This window comes from Argiope bruennichi, chromosome 1 (assembly GCF_947563725.1).
Source record: "Argiope bruennichi chromosome 1, qqArgBrue1.1, whole genome shotgun sequence".
NCBI lineage: Eukaryota > Metazoa > Arthropoda > Arachnida > Araneae > Araneidae > Argiope > Argiope bruennichi.
This window is the reverse complement of record NC_079151.1, coordinates 64,369,273-64,393,014: the sequence shown is the minus strand read 5'-3', so window position 1 is coordinate 64,393,014 and position 23,742 is coordinate 64,369,273. Positions and strand designations below refer to the sequence as shown.

Below are 23,742 nucleotides of genomic sequence, written 5' to 3'. Positions count from 1 at the left end.
CGAGACTAAGCTGCAAGTGTTGGAGTATCTGAGTTCAAAAAAATTGCTGTCTTAAATTGGCCCACAAGCAGCCGAAATCTGAACATCAACGAGAATGTGTGGCAGCTAATGGACAAGATTCTCTATAACGATAAGCAATACGATGGCCAGAAAGAATTGATTTGCACTCTGGAGAGATCTGCAAAGAATTTCAATAAGGAAGCCATAATGAATCCATACAAATCAACTCCTGGACGTTTGCTAAATTGCCATTGATATTAAAGGGGTAGAAATATAAAAACTCTCACCTTTTTGACATCTTTTATTTGTTACGCATGTGTTATTACTAAGTGTTAACCAAAATTTTAGTTACAAGTTGTTGTATTTTCTGTATAATATTTTAATTTTGAGATATTAGACAGTTTTTGATACTCATATTTGTTTCTTACAATCCCTTCAAGTCAGGGTGGGGAATACATGAATACATCCGTGCATGATTTTGTAGTTTTTTAGAATTAGGAGGATGCCAAAGTTTTGTTCAGCCGTGTACAATGCAAAAATATAATAACAGTATATTAAAATATTTAGAACCATTTGAGACAGTAAAAGAAAGTCCAAAACCTTTGCCACTGAATGACAATTTTTTATATCCCAATTTGTATTTATGAAACAAATAATCAACAAAAAAAGTGAGAGTGTAAAAATGCTAAAAACAGTTTATTTTATATCTAAAAAATATGCAAATAAAAACATTAGAACTGTTTTCAATTAAACCTTGCTTTCCAGTTGTCTTATCCAAATAATATCATTTATTAACTCTGGCGCACAATGTGTAAATGGTATAACTGTTTTATCGCCTTCTGAACAAGCCAAAAAATCCTTTTGAGCTGTTTTCATATATTCTACAAGTTGACCAAGTAATAGTTCTCTGCAAAATAAATAAAAAAAGGCACTTGATATACAATTACATTTATTAAATATTTATTAAAATGCCTAAAATCTAACAAAAAATTTAAACGTTCTATTTTTAATAATCATAAATTTACCTTTCAGCAGTTAATTCTTCACGAATTCCAGGTTGTTTTATGAGAGATTCATATCTCTTGAATTCTTGAGTTAACTGAAAAAGTAAACTTAATAAATTATAAAACATTTTTACAACTAAAGTATGAATATAAGTTGCTTGCTTGAATAACTAAAAATCCACAAGTTGAAAAACAAAATTTTGGTTTTGGATAACTAAAAAAAAAACACTAGGAAGATCCATTCAAACTACTTTATTCTATTAAAGCTGATTGATATCTGCTTCCAAGTATATGTTGTAAGACTAAGTGATTTTTTAAAACTCATACTTATTACTAATTACAAAAAATTGTAAATATTCGTAAATATTCATTTGAACTTAAATTTTACTCGTTTATTTTTAATTATTCTATTCAATAAAGAATAAATTATTCATTTTTTAGTACTTGTTTATTTTTACGGCCCTGCATTAATTTGGTAAAAAAATGAAAGCCATCACCAACTATCTTGGCATTTTGTGATATTTGCATTATCAGAAAACTGCTAAGTAAATTTGATGAAATATTGGTATTTTATGTATAATGGAGCTTAGCGATTTTGGCGCAATCTGAACATTGCTAAGTAAACCCGGGGCCGAAAAAATAAACAAGTACTCACTTTTTTGTAAACACTGATAATTTGGATAGTAATTTTAAGCTTTCATTTTAATAATAAAAATAACCTTTAGAGGAATATCAATAAATTACGGATTGTAGGGGAAACAATGGCACCTATTTTGTGATTAGTTGGATACAGTTTAATGATACAAGCAGCTACTAGTTCCTAAATTGCCGTGCTATCTGAAACCATAAAGGAATTCTTAAATTTAGCATTTAAACCCTTGGGGTAAGAAATGCTATTCACTTCTCCAATAATGAATTTTTTTTTATATAAAGACTTATTTTTACACATTATTCACAACATAATCTGCCAAAATACCAAGAATATATGCGATTTCCTCATTGGCAACGAAACTAGCGGGAGTAGTCTATCCTAAACTTTCTCGCATACTCTCGAATAAACTTGCCGTGACAGAGAACGCCTTGCATGGCATTGGCGTACAATAATTACAAAATATTAACTTTTGGCATACATTTAGCATTTTTACTGAATCTATTGTGTTATCCTTGGCGATATTTTGGCGATAAATCCCTGGCATGTCTTTAATAATATCCGAAAATCGAATTTTTATTTCAGACACGTTTTTCTCCAACTGATTGAAACCAAAATTTAACACAGAGCTACAATTAAAGTCACAAATTCACTCACCATATTTTATATATTTAAGTCATTGCGTCTTTCAGTTGTCACGTTTACATATTTGTGAAAGTACAGACCGAGAGGCAATCAACCAGTTATTGAATTTGGCTCAAAATTTGACATGTGTCTAAATTATAGATGTTAAATCTGTGTATCGAATCTTATTTATTTAACTCCCTTCGTTTAGTAGTTATTTTATATTTAAACAGACGAAATTCCTGTAAACAGATTTTACTTAACATTCGATAGAAAGCTGCAAATGTGGTGTAAAAACCGTACACTAAATTTCAACCGTCTAGCTCAATGCTTTTTAAAGTTATCTTTGTCCCAAGTAGACATTTGGACATTTTCCAAAAGGGTGTTTTTCGAACTCAGGGAGGTCTAAACAGAGCCGGCCTTCTCTATGAAGGGGCCCGGGTGCAAAAAACCATTTGAGGGCCCTATTTTTTCTGAAGTAAAAAAAAAAAAAATACAAACACGAACACATATTATTAATGCATGTTTATTTAATGCGTGATTTTGTTTTTTGCTAATACATCAATTACTTCAGAAAAATTACAATTTTTTGCAACTTCTTTTTCGATGCTTAATATAGCAAGTGCATTTAAGCGTTCTGAACACATGCTTGACCAATTTGGTTTAGTTCTATTAACGTCCCGCTTGAAGCAACACTAGGGCTATTTTGGGATGGGCCTCGTAATTTTGAAACGCGGTCAGATGACGAGGACGACACCTGAGCTGGCACCCCCCTCTCCACACCACACCACACCAGCGGGAGGACGTTTGGTCATGACGGCTTTAACGTGCAACAGACCCCCTTACACGACGGTTCTTTGGTGGAATCGGATCACGAACCTGGAACCCTCCGGTTCTGAAACCGAGACCTTACCACCAGGCCACTGCGGCCCGTCATGCTTGACCGAAGATACTTCTTTATTAATTTTAATTTGCTGAAAGAGCGCTCAGAACTTGCTATAGTAACTGGCAACGTAAAGAAAAGTTTAACGCAGTTAATACATTTAGAAATAACTCATTATAATTGTTATTTAGCCTGTATTACAATATGTCTTGTGCGTTATTTACATCTCTTTCATTCAAAATCAAATCCTGTAGCAAACAAATTTCCAGGATTAGGTTTTCATCTACATCTTTGTTATAAAACTTTACAAAGTTTTTGGAATATTTCTCTAATTTATGTTTTTCTAAAAATTTTATATCAGTGATTAATTTGAAATCAGAAATAGTATTTGATATACTTTTGTACAATAGCAGTATCAATTACAGTGTTAAAAAAATAACACCTAAATTCATCTACCGGGTTTTTTAGAACTTCATCTTCTGCTAATTCTATTATTAGGCTTACCTATTATTTCGTGGTTTCCTCGAAGTGGAAGTTTATTACACGCTAAAAATAGAATCACATCTACAATTCTTTGAAATAGTAATTTGAGTCGCGCCGTTTCCTTACTTATATGAACTTGATTTGTTTTATCAATAGTCGAACATAAATTTACTCATTTTAATCATTCTTTCCAAGCAATAAGCTAATTAAAATGACAATTAGAGCGCTCATGATCTTGGATTACAGTTGACAGTTTTCTCCAGTTATTATAGCCACCTATAAATAGTGAAGTTTGGTCATTTCCTCTTCTTTTGGAAAACAGTATACAACAAAAACAAAATACGGAGTTTTGCGTCTTTGAATAAATTAATCAGCTACGAAGTTTAGTTTCACCATTTGGCATTTTTTAAAAGTAGTATGTAGTGGAAAATGCATTCAGTGGAAATGCATTACCTTCAGCATTTTAACAAAAACTCCTTTGTGTTGCACATAGGGATTGCAATAGCGGTATACTGGGATACCGAATACCGGTATTTTGAGCCATTTGTACAATTTTGTAATACCGGTATTCACAAGTTTAAATACCGGTTTCTCGGTATTTATTAGAAATTTTTAAATTTGTCTCTATTATATGTTCAGGGATTGCCAACATAGCAAAATAGTATATGTTTTTGTTTTTATGTCTCCCTAACGAGCGAAATAAATTAGCTAATTAATGGCTTAAATATAACTTAGTAAAACATGGATTATCCCTGAAAGAAAATATTGTATCCATAACGAATGATGGAGCAACAGTTATGAATAAAGTTGGAAAGCTGATTGGTGCAAATCAGCAATTGTGCTATGCACATGGAATTCAGTAAGGAGTAATAGAAGTATTATACTAAAAAAAATAAAAAACAGAAGAATCCAAATACTGTGGATATAGAAACTTCGGATTCCAAATTTGAAGAGAGTAAGAGTATGAGTGATATTGACAATGAAGATAATGACAATGTAATTGTTGAAAAAGATATTGCTAATGAGGATGAAATATTAACATATCAAGAATTGCTTCCTAAAATTTATAAAGTTCGAAAAATTGTTAAGGTATATTTAAACGTTCCCCTATAAAAAATGACATATTACTAAAATATATAGTAACTGAAAATAAAACAGAATATATGTTAATATTAGATTCTAAAACACGTTGGAACAGTTAACTCCTAATGATGGAACGATTTTTGAAACTGAGAAATCCAATCCAAATAGCAATAATCGACTTACACCTATAAATTAATTTTTCAGATAGTGAATTCGATTTAATATCCAGAACTGTATCAGTTCTACTTCCAATAAAACTGACTATTGAGGCATTATGTGGGAGAGATTCTAATTTATTAACAGCTAATGCAACAATAAATTTCATGTTGCAGTCACTAAAAGAACAGCACACATCACTATCTGAAGAATTATATATTACATTGAAAAATCGCACAAAAGAAAGGCATACCGAAATAGAAAATGTCTTATGGTATTACATAATAATAATGATTTTAAAAATGAAAATGAAAAAGAAGAAAAGAAAATAACCAATTCAATTCTGATTAAGTTTATAGTAAATTTTCTTAATTTTTTTACCCACAAACCTATCCACATTCAGAATTCGGTTCAGTTATCGAAGATTATGATGGTACTAATGTCGATAGTGAAAAGGAATTGTCTCTTGAACAGAAATTAGAATTAGCGATAAATAAAAAAATGTTAAGGAACCAAAATACAATACAGAGATCAGCTATATCCAAAACCATCCGACGAACCATCCATTGAATATGAGGGATTTAGAGGTAAATACTTGGAAAAAGTACATCGCATATTGCTAACAGTACCACCGAAAGGCGTAGACGCCGAAAGAGCGTTTTGGACAGCTGGTAATTTTTGCACAAAATTACTTTTCAGGCTTAATGACAGTACAATTGATGCATTATGTTTTTAAAGATCACTTTTCAAAAATTAGTAATAGTACCACAGACTGAGTAGTGATATTTACACTTTTTTGTGATTTAAATAAATAAGATGCTCCCTTACTTTTTTTGTGATTCTTTATATACTGTTATAATTTATAAATTACAAATTATTTTTTTATGATATTTACACTCTCTAATAAAACTGGCAATAAAACAAAGAAACACCTGTGTTTTCTTTCTTTTTCTAAAATTTCTAATATCGGTATTAAAACCGGTATCCCGGTATTAAGATCCAAAAAAATACCGAATACCGGTATTGAAATTTTGGTCCGATATTGCAATCCCTAGTACAGGTCCGATTTTAACATGAAACATTTTAAATTTATCAGTTATAATACTTGCCATAAACCAGGTCACTAATACTCTCTTGATCATATTTGTTATTTCATTTTTGTCATTACTTTCTGATGCAGCCACATTTGCATAAACACACGATTCTTCAACAATTTCACCGTTTCAACATTTTAATTGCTAGACTGTGTGCGGAACTTTCTTCCTCAATTTAAGATGAATTGCAATTTTTGAAGTCGAAGCAATTTCTTTACCAGAATTACTTCGTAGCCAAGAAAAAAGATCTATTTGTGACTTCTTGAAGTTTAGCATTTCTTCTTTTTTCTTTCCTGATAATTTTCTTTTCTGACACCCAGAGGGATATTTCCTTGGCGTGGACATTGTTATATCTAACAGTATTAAGCAGTTTATAGAATGAATTATCACATTACTATATGCTATACCATAAGCTATTATTTAGTAGCTGAGGTAAGTGATTGTAAATCTACATACCTTATATTAACAAGATTTTGCACAAGACTATAACATATACTATGAACTTCGTATATATCCAAAACCGCCGACTGCTTCATTTAATCTCCTTTAATTCTTTTCATTCCGGTCATGCCCGGTGAAGCAGAAATGCAATGTGCATTGCTACGAGTTGATCGTTTAATTTATCTTCGTTTTACTTTTTGTTTGAGCAACTTAATATAAACAAACATATATAGAAGCACGCATAAAAAAATATTACATTAGATGCAGAAAAAAGTATATAGCTGATGATTTACAAGTCGATTTGAACCCAGCCTCAGCCTCGACTTCTGGCCGCCGCTAGCGCCGAGAATTCACCCAACTCTGTCTTAACATGTGAACTTAAAATAACAAGGGGATTTCTTTATTCATAAATCAACTCCCCTCTCCCTTTTATAGGTATCACTGCGATCATTGCCTAATAATTGCGTCAGTCGACGCTCAGCCAGCCAAGTGGAAACAAACTTCATACTTCTTTCAGTACGTGTAAACGCTATTATTGTTCAGGACACTATTTTAATTCTTAATCACGATGGAGCTCCCCTCAGTCACGGGGTCCGATGCATAGCACCCGCCGCCCCAACCAGATGACGACCCTGGGTCTAAAGCATAGAGATTCGTCAAAACATCGAGTTTGAATTTTTTGGCGATTTCTATACTTTATCTACTATAAGTACAAGAGGAGATAAAAAGGAAATCATATGTATTAGCATTACTAAAAGAGAAATGATGGTAAATATTTACTCATTTTCTAGTTGATACTCTACAGAAAGCGATTGTGAGCATTCTACGATCAGTTTTAATTAATGCTCTCAAAGTTTTTTTTTTACATAGGGTTTGTTTAAACTACATGCAAAGAGAATATATCAGAGATTTCCAAACCTATATTTCTTATAAATCTTATTTTCTTATAAATTAGCTCTGCTAAAGTTTAAATGTCTGCAAATCATTAGATTTACAAAAATATTGAATAAATTATTGAAATATAAAATTCAGAACTATATTATCAATTTCATGCCAAAATCTATGTTCCAGCTGTAATCAAAATCCCTGAAACTTACAACACTTTTATAGTTTTGTCATAATAATGGTGGCATAAACTTATCATAGGTTGATGAACAGATTGATGATACGAACTCACTTGAAGAGGGTTAGATTTAGAAGAGCGTAATTGTTCTCGCAATTTTGCAGCAACTCTTTTTCTAGCAGCTTGCATATTTTGGTCATACTGAGCAACAGATGCCGTCCACAACGCCTCGGTATATGGGTTGTAATTTAGTGGATTAAGAATAGAGAGAGGTTTCAAAGCTTTATCGATTTCTAGTAAAGCTTTTTCTTCAGAATTCAATAAATGATTCACTTGACTGTGGACACTTCTGAGCTGAAGAATCTATTATAAAAAAGAAAGAGTTAAAATTAGTAAAAAAAATATTTATAAAAACTTCCAAAATTCAAAATAAATAAATAGGATATTTACGCTGGTACAAATAAAAAAAAAAATATATTTTTTAAGTTTTAAAATGACTTAACAATTATTTTTGTACAATAATATTTTTCTAGTGTTATTTTGTAAAAGATCAAAATTTTACTTAATATTTAATACATTAAAATTATAAACTAATCATGGCGAGTCCATATTTCCTCCCAACAAGGTATATATTCAACAATGCGCAAATTATAACATTTACGAAGCAAGAGGCAATAAGCACTCATTGAATTATCAGCGCGTATATAAACCGAACATATTTAAAAAATGATAGTTGTCTTTATACTTTTGTTTGGATTAGATTTTTGATCTGTGAATCAAATCGCATTCTTTTAAGAGCATTGAGATTAAAAGTTTCTTTAATATTTAATAAAATATTAAAAATTTTGTATTCGACTTATGAGTATAATCATTATGAAGTTAAAAGAATGCCAAAAAGCTATAGTTAGGAAATGTAGGCTTAAACTAAGTGCCCACTGATGCATTTATAAAAATATGACTTTGAAGTATGAAAATAGCTTACAAAGAAAAAGAAAATTTTATGGAATGAACTTAAAAAAAAAAGCAAAAATATATATGACATGACCTGGTATAAAATGACATGGTGACAACAAAGGGCATTAAAATTGTAAAAATGCTGAAATGCGAGACAAAATTAGATAAAGCAGTTATAGAAATTGCAATAGTTTTAAAAGATAGCATTTAATTGCAAATTACGACATGTACATATTAAAATTGCTTTTATATGAAAAAAAGTTCAAAATGGAAATGTCTGAAAAAAGCAACATGAATTTAATATTGATAAAAGCATCCTAATCAAAAGCATGCTTAAATACTGAAATAGATTTAATTTTTGGACACAAAAAAATAGTAATAATACTAATTTTACTAACCTAAAAAAATTATTAAAAATCAAAGAAAAAACTGAGTGGAAATGAAATTGATTTTACTGAAAAGATATATTTTTTAATTTTAAATGATGCAAAAATAATTTTTATGTTATGAGTTATATCGAAGAATGTGAAAAGTTTTAATTCCGTTTATAAAAAACGGATGAAAATAATATAAAAATATATATCTAGTTGAAAAAGATATATAATTGTAGAGAAGTATTTATTCAATAGCAGTTTTTATAAAATTTTATGAAATATATGTTAAAGGAAGCAAAAAAAAAAAAAAAAAAAAAAAAAAAAGGAATAAAGAAAAAGAAGTAGTAGAAGAAGAAAGAAAAAAAATCAGAAAAGAAATTTAGAAATTTCAAATTAGCTCAAAATTATCTCACTGATCACAGCTTTTCAACCATCTATAAATGTTTTAAAAAATAAAAAAACACAATTTGACGAACCTCATTCAATCTTTTGGAAAAATTTTCTAAATAAGATGGAATGAAAACATTCTTCTTCCACGGATGAGGAGAGTAATTAGACCAGAAGAGACCAGTAAGTTTTTGACAGGAGTCTATCCAGCTTTCACACAAATCTATACCTTGAAGTAATTGATCTTCAATCAAAGAAAATTTTCCAGTCCACAAATTACTATCTTGCATCTTGTACTGAATATAATTAACTGTATTATTACCTGTTTAAAATGAACAAGTGTTATAATTAAGAAATGAAGTTAATAATAATACACACACATGCACAATCACACATGAAAAAATTGTCAAAAACATAAAGTAAAAAAATTTATCTAATTTTTTTTACATTTAGCATTTAAAAACTTAAATGTTTTCAATTACTTAATGTTTTGCAAAAAAAAAAAAAAAAAAAAAAAAAGCTTTTAATTTTTAAAATAATTTATTACGCGTTCTCAAAACTAACTTTTATTTCTTATCAAAATATTAATCAGGGATTACAAGAATGACAGATTAACTTAGAATTAATGTACCCTACATACAGGTGTTTATTCCAATTAAAATACTAGAATATTCAAGAATTTTGACGATAAAGTCAATAGGGGCTGAGATATGCTTAATTGTTCCAAGCCAAAGATAGTTATCGAGAGATTTGAGTCGCATGGCGACTCAACAGCGAATTAGTTGAATCAGTCCAGCGAAGCTCAAGCGTTGAGTGGAGCTCAAACGATTGGCGAATCGAGTTGCGAACCGAATCCAAGAGTTTATTATAGAAGCAGCATCGAGTTGGGTGAGCAGCAGCAAGTTGTGTAATAGTGAGTCGGCAGTTGGATACAGCTAAAGCGAGGAGATAATGGAGAATTGCAGGCGTTTGGAGAGATCATAGAAAGTAGCTATGCAGATGCCCTCCTCCTGCTTAATTCCGTCTGGCAGGCTTTGTGCGCTATAATTGTTGTTAGCTACCGATTACTAGTAGTGACCTGCTGTTTGCACTAAGTGTGCTGCTGTGCACGTCTCGGCTGTATTTTGTCACCTATCTATTCGTGTTAATAAACATCGTTATTTTGCTGTTGAGGCCTGTTGATTGCGTTACGTCATACACCCACTACAAGCAAACCCGTTGACTTTACGGACTTAGTGGAGGAAGTTTCGTAACAATATTAAATAAAGTGACATAGCGATCGGTGGGTAAGGGAAGGTAATAAATGCCCTGTGTACCAGGTGGAGAAAATGTCAACACATTCATTTAACATATAGCATTTTTTAGAAAAATACCATGAATAGTCGAAAACATAATGTCAAAGCCTAGGAGTCACTTACTTTCGCTAAACCATCGTAAAGAAAAAAAAAAAGTATTTCCCTGTGTATTGGTCTTAGGTTTAAACAATATATGAATTTAACATTAAGATTTCAAAGAACAGCATAGAAATAATAATAAGTAAGGGAAGGGGATGTGAAGCACACAGTAAAGATATATTTTACCAATTATGTCCATTAAGTTTTCCATTCTATTGGCAGGAAATCCGGGTGAATATTCATCTTGTTTCCATAAATCATCCAATACATTAAATGCAGTATCTAAAGAATCTTTATATTCACCAAAAGGCATACGTTCAATTGCATTAAAAGCTGATTTAAATGGTTGAAGAGTTTTACAGAAAAATTTGGCTCTTTCTTTTTGTTGAGGAGTTGGTAAATTTTCTTGCAATTCTTCCCAATATTTATATTCATCTACAGGTGTAAATATAACTAAAAAGAGAAAAAAAAAATTACATAACATAATATTAAAAATTTGCATCACTCTAATAATAAATATTAATATTCATACAAAATTCTGATTTAAATGAATAAATTTTTACATATATTTTTAATCAAACTAAAATTTTAAATGAAAACTTAACTCTAAAATAAGTTTATTACAGCTTATTTCAGACCTTAATGTTGATATTGCATTCCTTTCTGGATCAGAATTTTTCTAGTAGTAAACTCAGTAGAAAAAAAAATGTAATGTATATATAAAAAAAGAATGATGTACCAAGAAATTTAGCTACACATAAAACTATGGGATCTGAATAAAGATAAATTTATTGCAATTTCAAAATTATATCTGTTACACACATACACAAAAAGAATATATTAATTAAAAGAAGAAGAAATTAGCTCAATGAGTGAAGTTCGTTTTATTATATTTATTTTTAGTTCATTTTATTATATTTAATTCATAGGCCTAAGATTTTCCAACATTACATCAATGAAATTAATAAATTGTATTTGTATTTTAAAAATTTGAGCACAAATTTGATTCTAAAACATTTTGAAATCTTCCTTTATAAAATGTATCAATACATGGAAAAATGAAATAAAAAAAAATTCTTCTTTCAAATTTATTTCGATAATTATATCAATTACACTAAATTATTTCAACTAACTGGCCTTCACAATAATTTTTGCTTATTAATTTTTCATATTTCGATGATACTTAAAAGTAAGTAGATACTTAAAAATAATATTTTTTATTAGCACAGAATATTACACGATATCTCCACGATATATTCGAAATATTCTAAATGCCATGCATTATCAGGAAAGTAATGCAATAATACTGTTGGGCATTATGTACAAGATATTTATAGTATGATATTTCCATGATGATGTACAATATTTTGAATGTCATACAATATCCAGAAAATAACGCAACACTATTATTGGATATTTTGTTTTAACGTAAATATAACTTTGTAATAAATTTGTTTTCTCTCATGGTATTCATAATACCATATAGAATGTAGTTTGGACTGGAAACAATAACTGTCAGTAATTTATGTTGGATGAATAATTGCCAATGGTTTATTTTCATTTTAATTTCTAGTACTTCGACTCGTAAAATTCGCCAAAAAAACTTACCAAGGATGACACAATATATTCAGTAAAAAAGACAAATTCATGCCAAAAATTAATATTTTGTAACTATTGTACAACAATGCCAAGTAAGACATTTTCTGGCTTGGCAAGAGAGTATGCGAGAAAATTTTGGGGAGAAAAATCCCGCTGGTTTAACTTATTTTTATTATTTTTTATTTTCGTTCTTTCATTTTCATTTCACTTGGAGCTGGGAAATGCTGAAGTGAGCAGTTTTATAGAGCGCGTGTTTAATTAATTAAATAAAAAAATGGGAATTGGACCAAGAAATAAAAGACCATTTTAGAATGAAGTTAATACGGGCTAAATTAAAATAAAAATTTGGAAATTCATTAGGATTTAAATTAAATTAAAAGATTTCATTATATATATATATATATATATATATATATTCATTCGAGTTAGTAAAAGATAATTTGGCACTGTGCTGGTCTGTCCAAATATAACTACAAAGCGAAGAAAGCTAGATAGATAGAATTTGGCACACAGATATAACATCTAAATTGTAGATATCTATGCGGCCACCTAACTGCTAATATATACAGGTGGTTATCAAAATAATGGAAACACCTATGAATAAAAGGGACATTTTTGAATGCGCTTCGTAAGCATAAAAATATAATAAGCTACCAGCATTTATTATAAATAGCAGTGTATATATTCTGGTAGTATGTGTTAGCTTTATTGAAGTTGTGTAATTTTTGTATTTCTTTTCAAAAGCGTAAAATGTCGGACCTCTCAGATTTTTAGAGGCTAAATTGTAGGAGCCCGTCTAGCTGGAGCAACTGTGACCGATACATCCAAACTTTCATGCGTTTCTAGAGGAACGGTGTCTAAAGTCATGACAGCATACACACAGTGCGGGTTATATCGTAGCGTTGAATCGGCAGCAATTATCTGTTCAGAATTTTTTCCCTTTTATTCAAATAAATAAATAAAATAAAGGAAAGAAAAAAGAAAGAAACTAAATGAAAAGGAAAAGAGTAAACCAAACATAGGTGGAAATAACTGTGAATGGAAAAACTAAAAATAAATAATTTCAAAATTAGTGATACTCAAGAAATTTCTAAGATATAAAAAATTATATAATCTTGAGGAAAAAGAAGCTGAAACCATTTGTTCCTATTAAAATACAATGAGATGAGCAAAATCATATGATGTGAATATTCTTATTAACTGTGGGAGATATGGCATACCTGAATGAGGGACGCTCTAAATGGTTTCTTTTTTTCGGGAACAAATGAGCAACTGTATTTAATTTATTTCATTTACAAGGATAGTGTACTCAAATGCATTATAATTAAAATGAACCTTCTGTCAAATTTCAGAATATTTCTCTCATGATTTATTTCAAATTTGTTTGCAAAACCGGGAGATCCATTTTTCCTTTCGTTGGCTAACCGACTCACAAGTCAACATTTCTCAGCTATCATAAGATTAAAAAAAAAAAGAAAGAGAGAGGGAGAGAGAAAAGACCTCTTTTACAAAAAATGTCAGTGCCATTCCCTGCATCGACAAAAGGTTGTAACATTGACCTGACTCTTGACCTTAGGCCGAGGCAATGACTTTGTTTAGAAGAAACTTCTCTGTATTTTCGTTTCCTGTCGTCTACATTAAAGTATTTTATTTTCTCGAGATTTTCTTTATGCTCAATTTTTGAAGATACCAGGTTCTACACACATTTTTTCAAGTATCGAGACAAACAAATGCCGTTTTTTTTAGAATTAAAAATATAGTTTTTCTCAGCTATCGTAAATATTTATTCAGTGAATTTTTAAAAGATTTAAAGATAATTCATTCTATAGTTAATTTTTTAAAAAACTGAAAGTATTTGATAACAAAAAAATCAAATAAAAAAAATCAAATGATAATTTTAATTTTGTGGCTAGCCATTTTCTTATTAATTTAATATTTTTAAATAAAAGGAACCATTTATGACTTCTTATTTAAAAAAATATCATAATAAATAAGAGATATATAACTATTTGAATTCATTCAGTTGAAATTTTCTAAAAAATGCTTAACAAAAAAAAAAAAAAAAAAAAAAATAATAAAAAAATAAATAAGTAGCATTATTTTTAGTATTTATTTCCAACACAGGAAAGAAAAAGCAATAAAAAATACACTTCATGCAATAGCTTTTCATCGAAATATATATTGCAAAAAAAGCTTGAAAAATTTTATTAGTTTGGCACAAAAATCACGCGAATGGTATTTATTACTCAATAGAAGAATTACTGTTAGATAAATGGTGGAGTTTCAATTAAAGTGAATTCAGTTACAGGAATGCTAACATTTATTAAAGCCGAAGAATTGACAATTAAAGTCGTTGATTTAACCTTATCTCTGCTGTGCTTTTTAAAAAAAATTGTTATTAATTTTTTTTACTAGATTATGAAATTTTTTATTTCTTCCTTTTTTTTTCTTTCTACAAATACTATTTAGATTCGGAGGAGGATTTGATATGTATTTAAATCTAGCGAATTACATATTATTTCTGAAAAATTTGAATTATTAGTCTCTTCAAATGCGTTATAATCAAATGCATGCTGTGTATAACAAATTTGTTTTATGTATGACGCGTTAATATTTACAACATTTAAATCATAGATTGCTTCAGGAAATTTAAGAACTCCCAGTCTTATGATTTAACGCAAACACTTCATTCTTCGAAAAAAAAAAAGCATCGGATTTTTTTAAATATCTTTTTTATGTCATTGAAAATAAGTTTATTTTTGCCAGCATTAAATATTTCGAAACCATGTCGAATGTTTCAGAAAAACCGCATATTTAAATAGGAAGGCTAAATATCTTTAAAAACTATATATTTAATCATTTTGCAGCAAAATTTGTTGCTTAATTTCAATTATTTTTTTAAATTTTAATTCAATGCTATATAATGCAAGAAAAAATATATAATTCTGATTCTCTTGTGTGTTTGTCCGTCTAAGTAAAATGTGCGCACTTGGCGAATAAAATCTTTTTAATAATGTTCAATGCATTGACAGTAAACGTAACTGAGGCAACGTGAGCATTTCTTCTTTTTAAACAGCTGGAAGGGTCTTGTAATTTGATGATGCATCTACATCTGTTAAAAAAGGGTTTAAAGTAGGCTGACTCTCCTAAATTTACGTCCGAGGGAATGAGGTGTCTTTTTATCACTCTGTCCCTTCAACTCCCATTGGACAAATATCTCTAACCATTGCCAACGGTTTAAGACAGGGGAAAAAACACACATTAAGAACAAAAATTTAAAGAATGCGAACAAAGATTAAGAATAAATATTTAAGCGATAGTTACAAAGGCGATGCGAATCGTTGAAAAATAACTAAAACTAAAACTGCTTTGAAAGAGGTAAGAAGTCTTATTATTTTACACAGATTTGTTGTATTAATTATTTTCTTATGAAAACATTAATTATGAATGTCATTATGAACATTTTAATTATGAATATCAATTCAATTCGTCGTGATAATTTCTAGTCTAATATAACAATTTTAACTGTCGGAAATAACAAGATTTTACTCATTCCTGCACGATCATTAAAACAATTACTGCGATTTTGGTATAAATCGGTGAAATATTTATTCATTAATCGTACATTTGATACATATTAACCCTTTATCTTTTTAATTAGTTAAATTCCACGAATCTTTTAAAACAATTATTTTATTTATAAGTTTAATAACCAGAGCAGAACAGATTGTTAACATGACAATAAAGAACATACATTGGCATGAAATGTGTTTTACAATTATATCATTTAAAACTTTATAAGTGAAAGCTTTATTAGCTTATCTTAAATTTTAAGTCTTGAAATGTTTGCCATTTGTTAAATTTATAACTATAACTTACAAATTTTTCGGTGTTAAAACTATTATCAAAATAACATGTTAATGCTTTTTATTAGCTTTCCTCTAGTAATTATTGCGGTAGTTTATTTTAAACATTCTATTTTATTTTTTATCTTCTTGAAGTGACAGCTGTATCGTTTTACAGAATCATGTAACAAATGAATCAAATTGTAAAGTCATAATTTCAATATTTCTATATTGCTCCACCCGTAGATCTTTCTAAAATTGCATAGTTTTTTTTTTTTTTTTTTGCTTCATAATTTAATTAGTAGATATCAGGAAATTTCTATTATTTTAACATTTTTTTGCTAAAAACTCTTTTACTGAAAAATATTAAAGTTACTCAATAATATTTAAATAAATAATTTAGTCTATTAAAAATTTTTTAATTATTATTTTTAACAAAAATAAATTTAGTAATATATTTAAAATAAGTATTATCTAAACTAGTACTAATAATTTAATTATTTTTAATATGTATTTTTACTAAAAATTAACAAGGTGCAACTGCGATTTCCGAAACATCAAATAGAAGGGTGGGAAAACACTATTTAAATAAGCAATTTTCTTTCAACTACATAATGTTTTTAAGAATTATTTTAAAATTTCTCAAAATATTATTTAAAAAAAAATCTTGGAAAAGAAAATTTTATATATTTTCTTTCTTTTTTTTTTTTTATTATTATCTGGATTGTTAATAGAAAATACCACTCAATCCTTCGGTTAAAGGACGCTGACACTTTATACCAATTCAAAATTTGGAAAGAATGTAAATATAATAATAATAATATTTTCTCCTCCTAATAAGCGCAAGGTTAAAATTAAAAGCTAAAATAAGTTTAATTCATATGACTTTCTTGTTTTAAATAAAATTTATCTAGAAGGGGGTCTTAAAATAATTTAGTGCCTGTGGCCAGGGCCACCGCGTGGGTATTAGGCACCCTTGTTCAAATGAAAATTTGGCGCCCCTTTATGGGATTCTGTTGCACTGCTGCAAATTATATGTGCTGCATCATATGATTTTCTCTCAATATACTATTTGAAAGTCGAAAGCCCATTTATGTCCTTTGCTACTAAATAAAGATTCAGATAACGAAACTAATTTAACTAATTTTTTTTTTTTTTTTTTTTTTTTTTTGCGGAAAATTTATTTTTGAGAATTTAATGTGAAATTTTTTCTTCTTTCTGCTGATTCAAAATATTTAAGTAAATTAAACCAATATTAATACAAATTACTAAAAACCTTTTGTTATAAGCAATTGAAATATTGAAAACATCTCAGGTACATTATAAACTTTTAATGAAAAAAAGCTATAATTATTAGTAATTTTTTTAGAATTTTTTTTCGATTATTTGGAAATTGTAATTGTATATCAGAAATAGATAAATCAAATTCTGCCCAATTAAGGGTAAGATTTATCTGGGTTTCATAGAGATAAAGAAAAAGTTGCTTCTTGAATTATTTTATTAATTTCAAAGATAAAAGTTTTTCTTAATGAATTGTTTCTTTTTATGAATTTTTACTGCTACGAAAATAATACTATAATATATTATTTAGAGGTAATTGTTCATTTACCTCTAAATAATAATCCTATTTTTTGGAGCAATTATAAACAAAAAACGATTTGAAAACAATTAATAACAGTACTTTGCATCCGAAGCAATTCACAGAATGTATGCACTTTATGAGCAGCGACTACGCATATGATTAAAAATAAAGGTATTCCCTGTTAATTCAAGAGCACACAACGCATGGTGGCGCCGCCACCATCATAAGAAAAAAGCAAACTAAACAACGACGTTGAGCCGCAACAGCTTCACAGCAGTAAAGAATAAATATATGCCGATACAAAACATTCCCAATTTCTGTTGTTACATGTTACAAATTCTTAGATTTTTAACACTTTCCGTGTGGAGTTAGCGCGAACTCCACACGGAACGTGTTTTTATTGTTTGTATCGGCAATCAAATTTTGTTTTACGCAAAAGAAAACAACCCGGAGAAAGGAAAGCAAAAGTAAAATAATATTAAAATATAAAATAAAATCTCATTTTATTGCTTAGAAAATATAAAACATGCAAAATTTCAAGTGCATAATTAACAACTTTATTTTAAGTAACATTAAATTAAAAAACTATAAGTACTATAAATTTTGGCGCCCCCCTGGCCCAGGCGCCCTTGTGCGGTGAACAATTTTGCCACCCCTACGCGGCGGCCCTGCCTGTGGCCTCATGTTATTAACATCCGCCACTGTCTATAGTTAGCTGACAGACTCAACAATTTCCTTCTATAAAGAACGTACCCTGCGATCACAAAAGAAGGGTGAGAGGAAATTGCAACAGTAATTTGGAAAATAGTTCCACTTGTCTCATTGAAGGGGACACTCATTTCAAGGATAAAAAAAAGAGACATATATGTTCTTGACCTTCTGTAGATTTCTGTTTATTCTGGTTTTCCGTCTGTACTCATTTATTAAACTATTAGTTTATACATCTGATGTTGCTCGCAATCAAAATACTTCGTTAATTATAGGTTTCAAATTAAAAAAAAAATCACTTTATAAAATATTATACCATACATAACACTTTTAGCGTTTCATGTTTTTAATTAAAATCTGAATGTCAATTAAACCCATAGAGCTGATATATAGAGCTTATCAGTATTTCAGCTCTATGATTAAACCAGATTATTTTAAAAAAATGCTGATAAAATTCTTTATTTCACAATCGTCCGCATTTATTTGTTTCTTAACTTTGGAAAAAAATGGCGAAAATTAGAGAAAAATTACAAGGAAATGATACTGCATCATTGAAAAGGAAGAAGTTTGAATTTTAAGATGATATAAATACATTTCTTGTAGAATAATTTGCTCAAAAGTTACTGGAAAAAAAACGATAAAATTTCGGTGTATTCTAAATAATTGAATATTTAATTAACTTTCATACTTTGAAAAGTTAACAGCATTCGCTCTTTTTTCAAATAATAAGTATACAAGAGTTGATTTATTTTGGCCCGTTTCTTTAGATCTATAACATATATACACAGCCGCAGTGATCTGTATTTATATTAAGATTATATTTTTAATTCTCTCAAGATATTGGCAATTTTTTTTTTACCGAGTTTTTTTAAGACAGCCAGTTTTCAAGTTTCGTTTGACGAGTACAGAGCCCATGAACACAATTTTTAAAATTAAAAATGTACTTCTTAAAATTTTTTATTTCTGAATGACTTCAAAGGAATTAATTCATTAGTTCTGCATTTCCTCTATATATTACAAGATTTTTTTTTAATGTAACATAATTCTAACAAAAGAATTAAGAAGTAAATAATAATAGAAAAATGATTTTAATAGCAAATACTAACAGGTATAAAAACAAATTATTGGAGCCTAACACTTGCACATTTTAACCTTTTATTCTCCTTGCTTTTTTAAAAATGAATTAGACTCTTTCATTCTTATATGAAATTTCTTTTTCCTGTAAGAGATATGTAGCTTCACGAAGGAATTGTCAAGCAATTAAGTTCGGTGAATTACATTTAAACAAAGAAATATTTTCATTCTTAAATTCTAACGTATTAGCTTTTTTAAATATAGATACGCGTTATATATCGATACAAATTATATAAACATTTCAATAATTACATTATTCAAATTACAAGTTCTTTCATGAAATTTAAGAACTGTTATATTCTTATAACAAGAATACAAATTATTCGTTTCTGGGGGGAAAAAATTGGGAGCTCCTTTTCATTCTTTCTTTTGAAAAATATGCAATTTTGATTTTCGTCAGCATCAAAATTTTAAAAAGTATTCTGCATGATTCATAAGAATTGCTTCGTTAAAAAAAGAAGATAAAATATCTTTTTGAAGAACTACATATATTTTTTAATCATTCCGTAACAAATTTTTTTGCTTTTTTGATATCTTAACGTTAGAAAAATATATACGTATATACTTCTGTAATCCAGATATGTCCATATTTTTTAATGTATATATTTAACGTTAGAAAAATATAAACATAAAAATTATAGTTTACTGAGTTTTCTTCCTCCTCAGTAAAATGTGCGCCTATCTAGAATAAATTTTTAAGAACTTTGTTCTGAAGCATTGACAGTGCACTACTTATTCTTCTTGTGTACACTATTATAAGGCAAATAGAGCAATATCTTATTTATACACTGGAAACATTTACCAGGCTGTTTTAACTTGATGATACCCCACATCTGTTAAAAGGGGGGTTAAAATAGGCTGTTCTTTATAAATTTATGACCGAGGGAAATTCAGTTGTAAAATTACTCGATCCCCTCAGCTTCGATTGGCTAAATATCGCAAACTGTTACCAAGGGTTCAAGATAACGTTCTTCAAAACAATTACTTTCAATCGAAGCAGTTTAAAAGACTGAGCTAAAAATACTATAACTTGTATAGGAGAACTAAACCTGCTTTGTATGAGGTGAGTAATATCCTACTTATTATTTTACTTTAATCTTGTATTAATTTATAGAAACATAATATCTTTTAAATATATCTAAAAAAGTTTTGCAAATATAAATCCTTGCGGATGTTCATATTAAAATAGAAAAGAACATTTGTTGCATTTGAATGCCTTAAAAATAATTGGGTTTTATATAATATAATTTTAACATTATGTATTTGATTTCAGACAGTTTTTTCTCTTTCTAATCCAGTGAATCTTTTAAAAACGATTATTTTAAAAAAGAGAGATTAGCAAACGAAACAGAATAGATCGTTAATATGTAAATAATAACCATAAATTGAAATGAAATGCTATTTTTTTCAGTTACATTATTTAACATTTTGCGCATAATATTATATGTATATATGTGTAATAATAAATCAATAATTATTTCCTCTTGCTTCAGCAATTATTTTATTTTGTCATGAGATTTTAAAAATAATGTGCAAATTTGTTTACAATATCAAAGCGGTATATTTTATTTGTTGTGATATTTATGCTCTAAATTCTATATTTCCTTTATTGCTCTTCTTTCCATCAAAAATCCTTACTGTCTCTATATTAAAATTATTTGTAAGCATTTATACAATAATTATTTGATAAACAGTCCAAATTATTACTTATTATAATTAGTTTTTTATTAATTATATAATCTAATTATTTGTAAAATGTAAAATTGATTATTATATGATATCTGGAAGCTAAATTTGAGAAATGATACTTGCCCCTCTCCTCCCCCCGCCTGGGAAAATTGCTGCCGCAGCCTCCGATCTACAGTGGTGCCATACTCACGAAACCTGGCCAATTGATAAGTGGAAGAAAGTAATCTGATCTGCCGAATCGTGTTACAAATTTTTCCCTGCAATAGGTGTACGTTTGGAGGACACCTGCACAAGCGTATGATCGTGACTGTCTCCTTCCAACTGTCAATGTGGAAGTGAATCTGTTATGATATGGGCAGCGATGTATGTGGATTTCTGCTGGGCCAATCGTAACCCTGAAAGGAAGGATCACTGGGAAGTATAGAGGAATTTTAACTGACAGGTTCATCCTATGATGCAAACTTTGTTCCTGCAAGAGATAATGCACCTATCCATGCAGCGAGACTTGTCCAATCATGGTTTGATGAACACGAGGATGAAGTTAAACATCTGTCTTGGCCCGCACAGTTACCCGACCTCAATATAATTGAACATTTATGGCCTTTTTTAGAGCATTCAATACGGAATCGATATCCTCCATCGGCATCTCTCCCAGAACTTACACAATATCTCCGGGAAGAACGGTACAATATTCCTCTTAACACTATTCCACACATGTATGCATCGATTCCTAGGCGAATCCAAACAGCATTATATGCCAAAGGCGGTCCCACACCATACTAATAAAGGATTCTTTATAAATCTAAGGTGTTTCCATTATTTTGATAACCACCTGCATATATATATATATGTATGTATGTAAGCGTATAATTTTTAAAAGCAGAAGGCAGGTTTGAAGACATAGAAGACACTTTGGATTTTTAAATTCTCTTTAATATCCATATCGGGAAGGCATAATTATTTACAAGCAGAGACGCAGACAAGGCACATCCGCCACAGTACGGCACAAAAGCAGAAGTGAGAAAGAACGAAATTAACTATCCCTGGTCTTATACTAGTATAACATGGGATTTCCGGCCACGTGCCGATTGAATACACGTTTTGATCTTCGACAAGGGTAACGGTGAGATCATTTTCACTACGTGGAATTGATGGCGTATCATTTTTACAAAGCTCCAGTTGAATTAATTAAACGGAAAGTGGAGTTGGATCAGGAAATAAGAGAATGAAATTAAGATAAAGTTTTGGAAATTAATTTGGATTAAATTAAGAGTTTAAAAAATATCATTATATATATATATATATATATATATATATATATATATATATATATATATATACTGAAATAAAGATAATTGTTTTAAAAGATTCATCACTTTCATCTTCAAAATAGATTACACACACACACACACGATTTTTGTTCCTTGATTTAGAATTCTTTTTTATATAATTTAATATATTCTGCCATTTTTACAAATCTAATGGAGAATAAGCTAGAATATCCTATGATTAACCATGATTCGTCTTTACATCTAACTGCTACTAAACTTAGGTCCTTCTACTTTATACCTGATTTTAAATTGGGATAAAATTAGAAATAAATAACCTTTTTAACAAAATTTACAAACTAACCTAAACCGATCGATACTAACATTAGATAAGTAATTACATAAATAAATACAATAAAATTCCTTCGTTTTATTTTCTTTGTGTCTTTAATAATCTTCATTTTCATAAAATATTTGGAGCAAAAGAGCATACATAATATCAGAAGTCTATTAAATTAATATATATAAAACATTTTAATAACATTTAATAATATATTAAACACCCTTTTTAAACATTACATTTGATGTTCCACTATATTAAGTAACTAGCTACTATGCTTGCAGCTGTTTGCATTTACATTCAAATTTGTAATGTTTTGCTGCAAATTTTTCACAATTTTATATTTAATTAATAACAATTAATTGCTTATTACTCTAAAGCTTTTGAATAAATAATATTTTCAGACTCATTGTTTAGTGTATAACTGCGTAGAAATTTTGAAATTTCTACAATAGATTTTGGAAGCATATATTTAGATATGAGAGAAGCATGCAATTTTTAGACTGATATTGGCAATTTTAAGAGCTTATATTTAAACTAAAAAGATTAACAATTTTAAGAGAAAACGACTTAAAAGATTTATTGGTCTCATATATTTAATACTCCCGAGATTAAAAACTTGATGCAATAATACATATAGATAACGCTTTCAACTTATGTTCCTTATGTAAATAATTTTCATGGAGCAAGTTTCAATCTGCACTCAATTTAATATCATAGTGAATCAAAATAATAATATTTTTTGAAAATATTTTTGATTTCATTTTTTTTGTAGAAATTATTTTTTGGTGTCATATAGATTTTACAATGCATATTGATATCCATACTATTTTAGAAGCTGTAATGTTCAATTTTATTAATACTTTATCAAATATTCAAATATCAGTATTCGAATTTTGAGCCCTGATAATATGGCGGTAATGGTTGGTTAAGAGAAACATAAAATGGCTGACTTATAGGTAGTATTAGGAAGAGGTCAAAATTCTGT

General features: G+C 28.9%; 1 protein-coding gene across 1 annotated transcript in view; it reads right to left on the bottom strand.

Moving 5' to 3' along the window:
* Positions 1–23,742, bottom strand: part of LOC129985220 (cytoplasmic dynein 2 heavy chain 1-like) — a 123,500-nt gene that overhangs the window by 96,422 nt on the left and 3,336 nt on the right. The window contains exons 3-7 of the mRNA XM_056095199.1: positions 10,776–11,042; positions 9,285–9,517; positions 7,595–7,843; positions 1,026–1,099; positions 754–907 (exon numbers count right to left, since the gene is read on the bottom strand). Of these exons, the coding sequence (XP_055951174.1) occupies positions 754–907; positions 1,026–1,099; positions 7,595–7,843; positions 9,285–9,517; positions 10,776–11,042 (977 nt within the window). The remainder of the gene's footprint in view (positions 1–753; positions 908–1,025; positions 1,100–7,594; positions 7,844–9,284; positions 9,518–10,775; positions 11,043–23,742) is intronic.